Source organism: Zingiber officinale, chromosome 8A (genome assembly GCF_018446385.1).
Source record: "Zingiber officinale cultivar Zhangliang chromosome 8A, Zo_v1.1, whole genome shotgun sequence".
NCBI classification, from domain to species: Eukaryota; Viridiplantae; Streptophyta; class Magnoliopsida; order Zingiberales; family Zingiberaceae; genus Zingiber; species Zingiber officinale.
Window position 1 is genome coordinate 640,621 of NC_056000.1, and position 10,623 is coordinate 651,243.

The 10,623-nt window shown below is 33.0% G+C and overlaps 1 protein-coding gene across 2 annotated transcripts; it reads left to right on the forward strand.

Moving 5' to 3' along the window:
• The first annotated feature begins 5,726 nt into the window (after window positions 1-5,726).
• Window positions 5,727-9,976, forward strand: LOC122008147. Of its 2 annotated transcripts, none has more exons than XM_042563757.1 (12): window positions 5,727-6,402; window positions 6,516-6,640; window positions 6,886-6,958; window positions 7,197-7,280; window positions 7,414-7,530; window positions 7,668-8,072; window positions 8,158-8,564; window positions 8,653-8,752; window positions 8,844-8,903; window positions 9,016-9,102; window positions 9,221-9,349; window positions 9,509-9,976. In XM_042563757.1, exons 2-12 carry the CDS (start codon window positions 6,522-6,524, stop codon window positions 9,821-9,823), a joined length of 1,896 nt encoding a protein of 631 aa, XP_042419691.1. In that variant the 5' UTR covers window positions 5,727-6,402; window positions 6,516-6,521; the 3' UTR covers window positions 9,824-9,976. The 2 variants fall into 2 exon arrangements, with proteins under 2 accessions (XP_042419691.1, XP_042419690.1); XM_042563756.1 differs by having other exon boundaries at window positions 5,728-6,402; window positions 6,519-6,640.
• The last annotated feature ends 647 nt before the right edge of the window (window positions 9,977-10,623 follow it).

A 10,623-nucleotide genomic window follows, 5' to 3' on the forward strand; every position in this document is an offset into this window, starting at 1 on the left:
AAATTTTGTTGGCCAATCTGACCAGTTAGAAATATGTATCCTCTAATTATAATACATGTATATATATGCATGCAATTAATATACACATCTGATATTACTAAAATACCTCTTTTATATATATATATATATATATATATATATATATATATATACATATATATATATATATATATATATATATTCTAGCTGATCATTTAACATTACCCTATATATATATACTCTTTGAAAAATATTTGCTTTAAAATTCAGATAAAAATTGCCTTGTGTCTAATTTTTTTTATCAGAAAGGTACTCTTGTTTTGTAAAATATTGTTCTGATCAATTCTTCCTCCCGAAGGCCTAACCTCTCCTCTCACCTTTGTATGCACGTGGCCTCTTGTTTGCGTCCCCTCCGAGGTCGTCGCTGTTGCACGCAAGGTCCTAGTTGTCATCACGTGAGGCGGTTGGCCCAGTGATCATCACGCACAGTCGTAGTTGTGGTCACGCGTGAGGTCTCGCTGTTGCCTCAATTCGAAGTCAAGCCTGTCAAGGCCTCGCCACTGACTTGTTTCAACGTTGACGGCCATTTCCCCATCCTGTTCCGTGCGAGGCAGTGGCCGCGACGTCACGCCCGGCGGTGGCTGTGACCTCGATGAGGTAGTCGAGGAAGCAGACCGGGAGAGAGGGTCACAGTTACAATGTCAACGGAGGAGGAAAATTGGCGGGAGGAGGGGAGACAAACAGGAGGAACGTGTGGTGTCTACTTCGACTGTGGTGCGGTAAAGGAGCAGGGGGAGTAGTGCCGACGGAGAGGAGGACGATAGCGACATTTCGGGGAAGTGGACGTACACCGTCAATAAAAATTCAATAGTTTTTTTTATTGAATTTAATAGATAAATTTTTGGAATATCTAAATTACTTATCACAATGTTAAAGTATCCCCCCATTCTATGTTACCGTCATTTTCAAATCGATTCGAAAGAAAAAAAAAACAAAAATCAGTAGGTTATTTTTTTCTTAGTCAAATTAATTTAGTCGAATTAATTTCTTTCCGTATGTTTAAAAAATTTATTAGTCAATTTCAATAAATTTTGAAACTTTAAAATAATATAAAATTAATTCATATGTGTTCCTTTATTATTATTATTATTATTATTATTATTGTAAAAATACTATCAAATATTAATTTAACTCAATAAATTGAAAACATTAAATTTTTAAATATGAATATATTTAAAAAATAATAATTCATATTCAAAAAATCATTATTCTCAATTTATTTGATTAAATTGATGTTTGATATTATTTTAAAATAAGAGAATTAGACTAACATATAAGAACTAGTTTTATATCATTTCGAAATTTCTAGGTCCATCAGTCAGTTTTAGTCAAAATCGATTGATTGATATAGAGACCTCGAAATGATATAAAATCAGTTCTTATATATTCATTTAGTTTTCCTGATTGTAAAAATGTTATCAAACATAAATTTAACCTAATATATTGAAGTAGTGATTTTTTGAACATTAATTGGATTTTCAGATATATTCGTGTTTAAAAAATCATTGTTTTCAATATATTGAATCAAATTAATGTTTGAGGGCATAAACATAATCATAAGAACTAGAAGAACTCATATGATATGATTTTACTTTATTTCGAGGTTTTTTAGATCCATATTTTGACCAAATGAACTTAATTTAATTTTATTTAGGTTTATTTGGCCATAGTTTAAAAAAAAAATCATCATAGTTTATGTTTGATGGTATTTTTGTAATAAGGAGAACTAGATAAATACATCGGAATTGGTTGCATATCATTCCGACGTCTCTATGTCCATCAGCCAATTTTGGGCGAAATTGACTTATCGATCTAAAGATCTTAAAATGACATGAAACTAGTTCGTATGTGTTTGTCTATTTCTCTTGATTGCAAAAATGTTATCAAATATTAATTTAACTCAATATATTGAGAACAATTATTTTTTGAAATGAATGTATCTAAAAAAATAATTCGTGTTTAAAAAATCACTAATTTCAGTATATTTGATCAAATTGATGTTTAATAGTATTTTTATAATCAAGATAATTTGATAGAACTGATTTCATGTCATTTTAAAATCTCTAAATTTATTAGACGATTTTAGTAGAACTCGCGGTTGCATATTCAGCTATTGTTGCAGCAGTTGCTGCTGTTTTCTTGATCTATCCTATTGGTCAAGGAAGTTTTTCTGATGATATGCCTTTAGGAACATCTGGTACTTTCAACTTCATGACTGATGATTTTTCAAAAAAAATTGATTTAATTGAAAAAAAATACTTTTACCATTCGAATTGATTTGAGAATTAGAATAAAATAAAAATAGATGTATAATTTAATAATTTTAAAATTTATCTACCTTCGATTAAAAAACACAAGGCTCAAAATTCAAAACGATTCATCTTTTATATATATATATATATATATATATATATATATATATATATATATATATATATATATATATATATATATAAACTAATAGCCTTTTAATTTTGTCCTCGATAAAACTAATTAAAAGGATTCTAGCTATAAGCTTTGACCTTGCTGTATAAAAAAGGTCCCAGAAAACTAGATGCATGGAGTTGTGGATTCTTCCCCTGAACAGATGCTTGCATAAAGGCTTCTTTTGCATGCATGCATGCATATGCTAATCTTAATTAAGAGCTTTTTAATTAAAATAAATTTAAATAGTTGGACCTGATTCTCCTTGTCTTCTTCTTATTAATAGATTAACCAATTGCATTAATGGGTGCATTTTCCAATTATTACATGAAACCACGAGCACGAGCATGTCTGTCAGGCTTTTGCACTTAGATTAATTGATCTCCATCATAGGACATCTCCCATAATTAAATCTCTTTTAAGTTTTTTTTAATTTTCAATATGCCACATCAATGCAACATCAAAACCTTCATACAACTCCATACAATCAAAAAAACCTATTATTCTCTCCACAATCAAAAAACCTCCATACAACTTTTTTTATAGGTCCTACATTACAGATTATACATCTTTATTTTTATTTTTTCATTTAATATCTCTATATAATTTTTACTTAATATTTTATTTAATTCTCATCTTTAAATTAATTTATTTATAATTTTTAATTAATAAATTAATAAACTTATGATTTTTAATTTAATTTAATTTGTAATTTTTATTTAATATTTATTTAACTTATGAATTTTAATTTAATTATAGTCATTTGTATTTTTTTTAACTTGCCAAATATATTTATTTTCAAAAGAAAAGTGTATAATTTAACTATTGAATAAAATATTTAATGGTTTTAAAAAAAATCAAACATGCAATATTAATTTTTCAATGATTAATGACTCCATCTTCAAGAGAAAAAAGCAGGTTTGAAATATCAAACCTGTTCTTAAAATAAAAATCTCAAAGATTATGTCTCCACTCATTAGAGTTTTTTTGTTGAGTTTTTTTAACTTTACAAACCTGTTAAAAAAGAGGCATTGGAGATGCTCTTAGGGTGCGTTTGGTTCAAGTTATCATGTATAATCTTGGTTATGTGATTACCAGGTAATCACATAACCAAGATTATGGGGAATAAAACATAACCAAATGTTGTTTGGTTCAACCTAGGTAATGCAATAAAAACTTGTTTGTTTGAAGGTTTTAATGAATACCTTAGTTTAATATTTTACCGTATTACCCTCAGTTACAAAATCAACTATACATAATATTATTATTATTATTTATTTTTTTTATGTTTTTTTTACTTTTCTTTTTCTTGTATATATATATTTGTTTACTTTTTATGTGTTTTTTTTATTTTTTTAATGTTTTTATATTTTTTATATTATTCATATTTATATTTTTTACATTTTTTTAATTTTTAATTTTATTTATTTATTTATTTTTTAATTTTTAATTTTTAAATTTTTAAAAAAATTTTAATTTTTTTAAAATTTAAATTTTTTATTTTATATTTTTTTAAAAAATAATTTTTTAAAATTATTTATTTTTAAAATTTTTTAATTTTTTAATTTTTTTACATTTTTAATATTTTTTCTTTTTTTTCCATGTTTTTTCTTATCGGAGGGTATTTTTGGTATAAAAAATTCGTTAACCCTGGAATCAAGAAAAACCTTAGGGTGTATTTGGTTTACACCGTTTTCATTTTTATTTTCTGGAAAACGCGCATTTTCTAGAAAACAGAAAATGACTTTTGTCATTCTCTGTTTTTCTAGAAAACGATAGCCGATTTTTTAGAAAACGCGCGCAAAAAACACAAACCAAACATCGTTTTTCAGAAAACGCGCGTTTTCCAGAAAATGAAAATGGAAAACGCGCGTACCAAATGCCCCCTTAGTTTTCTAAGGTTTTCCGATTCCGAGCTGCATGACCCTTTTGCTGACGTGTCGGGCATGGAACATTACTCGGGAATCATCGAATACCTAAACCAAACAAGGTTTTTGTTGATAACCTTATATGGATAACCAAGATTATCAAAAATAACTCCGAACCAAACGCACCCTTAAGGTTTTTGTGGATCACATTAATGACCCCCTATAAGTATATGATAATGTTAGAATACATTTTGTAATAACATATTTATATTAATTACATACATTTATTACAATTCATTTCTAACTCGTCAAACACTAACCAACAAAATTTACTACATATTATAAACATATGATGATCAAACATCGATTCTTATAAACTGATAATCTATAATTATTCTGTCATGTATCTAACAAATATATATCTGTATTTATTTTCCTTCGTATATGTGGGATCGGTATTAGGGGTGTTAAAATATTGGATCTACCTTTGTGAATGACAATAATGAATTAGGCTCCCACTTGAGAATCTCAAAAGCCGTAATTGCGAGAGGAGGTTTAAGTCTTTTAAATCTATGGTCATAAACTCTGTTTTTTCTGGTAGACTATCATTGAACAAAGTCATGCAAAATATGAGTTTATATTTGCGTTCATGAAGATGCAATAAATGATTTCTTTTGTATTAATAAGCAGACTCTTCTTCCTGTCTACCAAGATGGAAGGAAAAATAAATAATATAGAAGTTTCCACTAATACAAACAAAGTTGGTAATTTCATGACAGGAAAAATTAAAACCATCTGAACAGTTAAATTAGAAGCTACCATCTTTGCAATCTCAATATTCTAAGTGACTAAACAGCCCTGTATACACACACACTGCATGCATGATTGCAGAAGATAAACATATTTTTCTCAGATAAATTATTTGCATCAGTTCTTCTATTGTTGGATTATCTTATCTGGCTCGCATAGAATAATACTCTCTACCACTTGCGGTGCCATAGGTCGTTGAATGGTTGATGACAGTAAGACCTATCACTCATGCCGGCTCGCACTAGAAAAGGCAAAAGCTTTTCCCTTTTCCCTTAACCAGAGGAAGAAAAGGGAAGTGTGGAGGCGGACCACTTTGTTCGCACACCGACCCCTTGTGCATCGATACTTCATCAATTATTTAAAAAAAGAAGAGTGATTCTTTGACAAGCATTAAGCTATTTGTAACAGAGGACAACATATTAAAAGATAATTGGTCAAAAAACAAGAGGAAAACCCAAATAGGAGTATCATTTGACAAGCCAGTGCCACTTTCCCTCTTCACTTTCATCCCTTTTGAGGCTTGCTTATGTATAGGTTTCCCCTTTAACGTGCTTCTTTACATTCCCTGAACAAACCGCTTTTTGTCCGTTTTTGCTGAGAAACCTTGCTCCGGGCCATGTCTATCTTGGCTCTAATCCATTCTTCACCAGAGAAGAGTGGCAGTTTAGTGAGGACAAGGCGTATTTCTTTATTGTTTCTTTTGAATTAGTGCACAAACATTGAGCTTTATCTCGATACTTGCTGATGCTCTAATTTCTAGTCAGTATCAATTCATAAGAAATACTTCTAATGGTTTGGCGTATCCTAAGATTGTATCATCTTTTGAAAAATATGCATAAGTGAACGAGTCCAAGAGATCAACATGCAACTTGTTATGTCAGGATTCCTGGAAAGAAGGAAAAAAAAAGTGTGGTAAGGACTTTGACATTTATTGCGCTTGTATGACTTTCAAAAAAAGGGTCCAACATTTACTTCTCAGATAGAAGCAGAAAAGTTGAACTACTCTTGATTGGTGTGTCAGTGTTTTGGGGCCTTTAAAAACACATATCAAACACACTGCAGTACTGCACGCACTTGGACTGTTACCGTCCGTCTTCAGGCTCAAATCCTCCAATTTTTTTGTTTGGTTGTTTGGTCTATGGTGTGGTTGTGCTTCATTTGTTCAGAGGAGTTGTTGTACTCAGTGGTAGCTGGAGTTTGTCTGGAGACCCATTCGGTCATTGTGTCACTGTCTCTGGTTCTTTTTCAGCTACATCTTTAGGTGACTCTCGTCTCCTAGCTCACGAATTAAACATGGGTTGCCTTTGCCATTTGATTTTGTTGCATTGCCCCCAAATGCTATGCGCTCACCCCAAGTTCTGCCTCGTGTACTAGTAGATCATGCTTATGGAATTTGAAGGGAGGGTTGAGGTAAAAATGCAGGACGAGAAACGCCAAGGCCACCTTTTGAAGGAAATGCACTCTAACAGGCTGCCTTCAGGGCACAACCGCTCCGAGAGGTACACCTATTCCCCTTTGAAAATCTACTACTGCTGATTTATTTATCTCTTTCTACGGTCTTTTCCGCTGGTGCTTGAAGAACGCCAAGGTTATTTGGGAAAGTGGGAAGTGTTAATGCCGGTGGTGAATGGGGGAACTGTTTCTAGTAGCTTTATGGCTTTCTTTTTTCTTTTCCTCCTAAATATTTGGCATTCAGTACTTCTTAATAATTACATTTCCTCATGATTTCTGGTCTGAATGCCAGTGATGCCCAGAAGAGGAATGGAGAAGATGAACTGAACCCTTTCTCTGGAGCAACCCATAATAATGCTAAAGCAGTAAGTATACTTAATTGGTCCTTTTGGTCTCTTGTAGTTTTTGAATCACATGGATACTTCAATCTCTCTTGATTTCTCTTTTCTGTTTGCTTTAATAACTCAAGCAATTGTAGTATTTGGTTGATACCTTAATTGTATTATATGTGGTGATCTATGAGCTGTTATTTCTTATTATTAGAGAAGACTATTATTGTTGTCCGTTTGAGTAAAACTTTAATGGTGCTTCTCTACGTTGAAGCTTAATGGAAAGCCCAATGGTGACGGCCGGATTGAGGACGATACACCACCAGGAGCTAAGGTCCACAGCACGTTGAAGCAAGAGGTACTGCTGCTAAATTGCGTCTGGTGTTTGTTCGGTTAGAAAATGTACACGACAATTTTACTGGCAATTAACTTGATAGCTAAGCTAAATTAATTGATTTAGATAACATTGACTTCTCGTTGGTATGCTGCAGATTTTGCAACTTGAAAAGCGATTACAGGATCAACTCACAATGAGATATGCTCTGGAAAAAGCATTAGGATATAGTTCTTCTGCAGTTTGTGCCTCAAAAGAAATTTCCATGCCAAAGGTATCTGAATTGCTAATAAAGTTACACTTAAGAAGGAATTGTGTTCGTATTTAGGTGAAACTTAACACGAGAAGATGTTTAGCTATGTTTTGTTAACTTCTATCTGCTGATGCATCTAAAATTACTCATGTTATCAGCCAACAAAGGAACTGATAAGGGAGATAGCTGTATTAGAGTTAGAGGTTATGCATCTGGAGCAGTATCTGTTGTCACTTTATCGTAGAGCTTTCAATCAGCCCATGACTAAATTGAGTTCCGAATCAGAGTTGCTTCATGAATCTGCAAAACTTAAGCCCTCGCCTACTAAAGGAAAATCAAGAGCTCCATTGAGTCGATCTGAAGTAACTCAGAAATTGATTACCCGCACAGCGAATGATGATTTTGAACTCAAGTGCCAAGACAAGCTACTTGGTCCTGGTGTCCACCGCAGCCATTCTTCGCTTTCTCACCGTGCAATTTCTTCTGCTAGGATATCTCCTTCAGAAGATAGCCTAGCAAGAGCTATCGACTCATTCCATTCTCAACCTTTGTTTTTTCATGAGGCAAGCAGATTTAGTGTTTCAATTGCAAACAAAAACTGAGTAAAGATATTTTATCCTAATTGCATGAATTAATTTCATTGAGCAGGAGCAACAAAATGATAATTCTGGGGTGATTAGCTTGGCTGAATACCTTGGGACTAGTATTGCTGATCATGTTGCAGACACGCCTAATAAACTTTCAGAAGACATGGTCAGATGTATGGCTGCTATATATTGCAAACTTGCCGATCCACCTTTGGTTTATCATGGTCTTTCATCCTCTCCGACTTCATCCTTCTCTTCCATGAGTGCACTGTCTCCTCAGTACTTGGGAGATATGTGGAGTCCTGGCTATAAAAGAGAATCCACTCTGGATTCACGATTGGTTAATCCATTTCGGGTTGAAGGACTGAAAGAGTTCAGTGGACCATACAATGCTATGGTGGAGGTGCCCTTAATTTGTAGAGATCGTCGGAGACTCAAGGATGTTGAAGACATGCTATGCAATTACAAGTGGGTTGAATGATTTACAATGCAAAAGGTGTTATATTCTTAAGATCCAATTTATTAGATAGGTATGAATTTTCAAATGCTATGGTAGGTTGATCCTTCATCGAGTAGAGAGAGTCGATCCAAGGAAACTAAAAAATGATGAGAAGCTTGCTTTTTGGATAAATGTCCACAATGCAATAATCATGCATGTAATTACTCTCCTTGCCTAATTTTCTCCATCATCTCATGGCAGTGTATGAATATATTTTCACCTTATGAATGATTTTCCATGCTCTTCAGGCACATATAGAACATGGAATTCCAGAGGGCAATGTGAAAAGGACTTCTTTGTTCATAAAGGTACATAGCAATTCAATGATTTTTAGGATAACAATAAGGCAAGCATTGTTTCTGTGAAAAAGAGAAACAAGTTGCTACTTAATTTATTTGTTTTTTGTTTAATTTATTGCAGGCTATGTGCAACATTGGCGGTCGATCCTTGAATGCTGCCATGATACAAGGTTACATTCTTGGTTGCAAAACACACTATACAGGGCAGGTATATAGACCAAGCTCAATCAGTTTGCTTGAAATTTTCTTAGTCACTTAGCTTTTCTTTGTCGAAACTAAGCTTGTAAAACATTGTGAGGCTTAATTACAGTCTGTTGCTCTTGCAGTGGCTTAGGATGTTGCTCTACCCAAGGTTCAAGCAAAAGGCTAAAGACGTCTGGCAAGGCTATGCAATTGATCAACCAGAACCTCTTCTTCATTTTGCACTTTGTTCGGGGAGCCATTCCGACCCCGCGGTAGACTTTTTAATCACATATCATTAGTTAAAGACAGTTTTTGTTCAAGGAGGCCTTTTAGTCAGTCTGGAGCAATGTTGCATTTTAAAACACACTGACAGTTTTAAGTTTAATGCCATTCTTTTACTAGCTAAAGGATGCTGAGTTTTTGATTTCCAGGTCCGTGTATATACTTGCGATAGGTTGTTCGAGCAGCTTGAATCAGCTAAAGAAGAGTACATTCGCGCGACAGTTGGCATTTGGGAAGAAGAGAAGATCATTCTGCCGAGGATCATAGGTTCATATGCCAAAGACACAAAGTTAGGCACCCAAACACTGGTTGATATGATCCAGTGTTACCTCCCTGAGACTCTCAGAATGGCAATGCAGAGATGCCAACAGAGCAAATCCAAGAAGATAATTGAATGGGTGTCTCACAACTTCAATTTTAGGTATTTGCTTTCAAGAGACTTGGCATTTCCACAGATAAATTGAGAACAGAATGAGTTGTGGTGTCATGACAGTATCATTCCATTCCTTTTTCTTTTTCTTTTTTTTTTTGTACAAAAAAAAGATCATACTGTTGTATATTGAGAAGCTTGCAATGTATTAAATGTGCATAATATAATTCAGATCAGGCTTGTGGAAGTTGTGGAATGAAATCCCATCAAACAATATAATGTGCATAGGTTTCTACTTGTTTTCCAAAATAAGAATATATAATACTCACAATAATCTACCTTAAAAAGGTAATGTGCATTTGTTATGAGAATCTCAAATTTCTAATTTTCTTATAAAATAAAAAATTATTCATGAGAATGTCCTTGAAAAGTAAATTTCAAACAGTGGAAATTAAAATAAATTGTTTTGCATGCGTTTTGGGACAATCTTGCTTTGTGTAAAAATGAATAAATAATTTCTATCTTTACTCTTCTACTAGCAGAACCTGTAGAAAAAATAGCCATGGATCCGACCCGTTGATTAGGAGTGGTAGATCCGAATTCCGATCCGTCAATTAACCATTCCGAATCTCCAACGTCAAGCAACTCCTGAGCCTCGTAGCAAGCAAGCAAACGAACATGTGGTGCACGGCAATGGATCAACGTCAGAAGTTAGGGTTGGAAATTAACTTATTTTAATAAAGATAAATTATTATGGATGGAGATAGAATGATGAGATTTAATTTTTGATGAAAGTTCGTGATAGGATAGAGATAGAATTTGATGAGGTGCAAGAATGAGAGTTTCGTATAGATAAAATAAAGAATAAAAAAAATCTAAGTTCAATGTATCTGA

Excerpts from the sequence above, each read along its gene's own strand:
- LOC122008147 (XM_042563757.1), top strand. The coding sequence starts at position 6,522 with ATGCTTATGGAATTTGAAGGGAGGGTTGAGGTAAAAATGCAGGACGAG. Across the intron at positions 9,103-9,220 it reads AAACACACTATACAGGGCAG|TGGCTTAGGATGTTGCTCTA; the intron begins GTATATAGACCA and ends TTGCTCTTGCAG. Across the intron at positions 9,350-9,508 it reads GGAGCCATTCCGACCCCGCG|GTCCGTGTATATACTTGCGA; the intron begins GTAGACTTTTTA and ends TTTGATTTCCAG.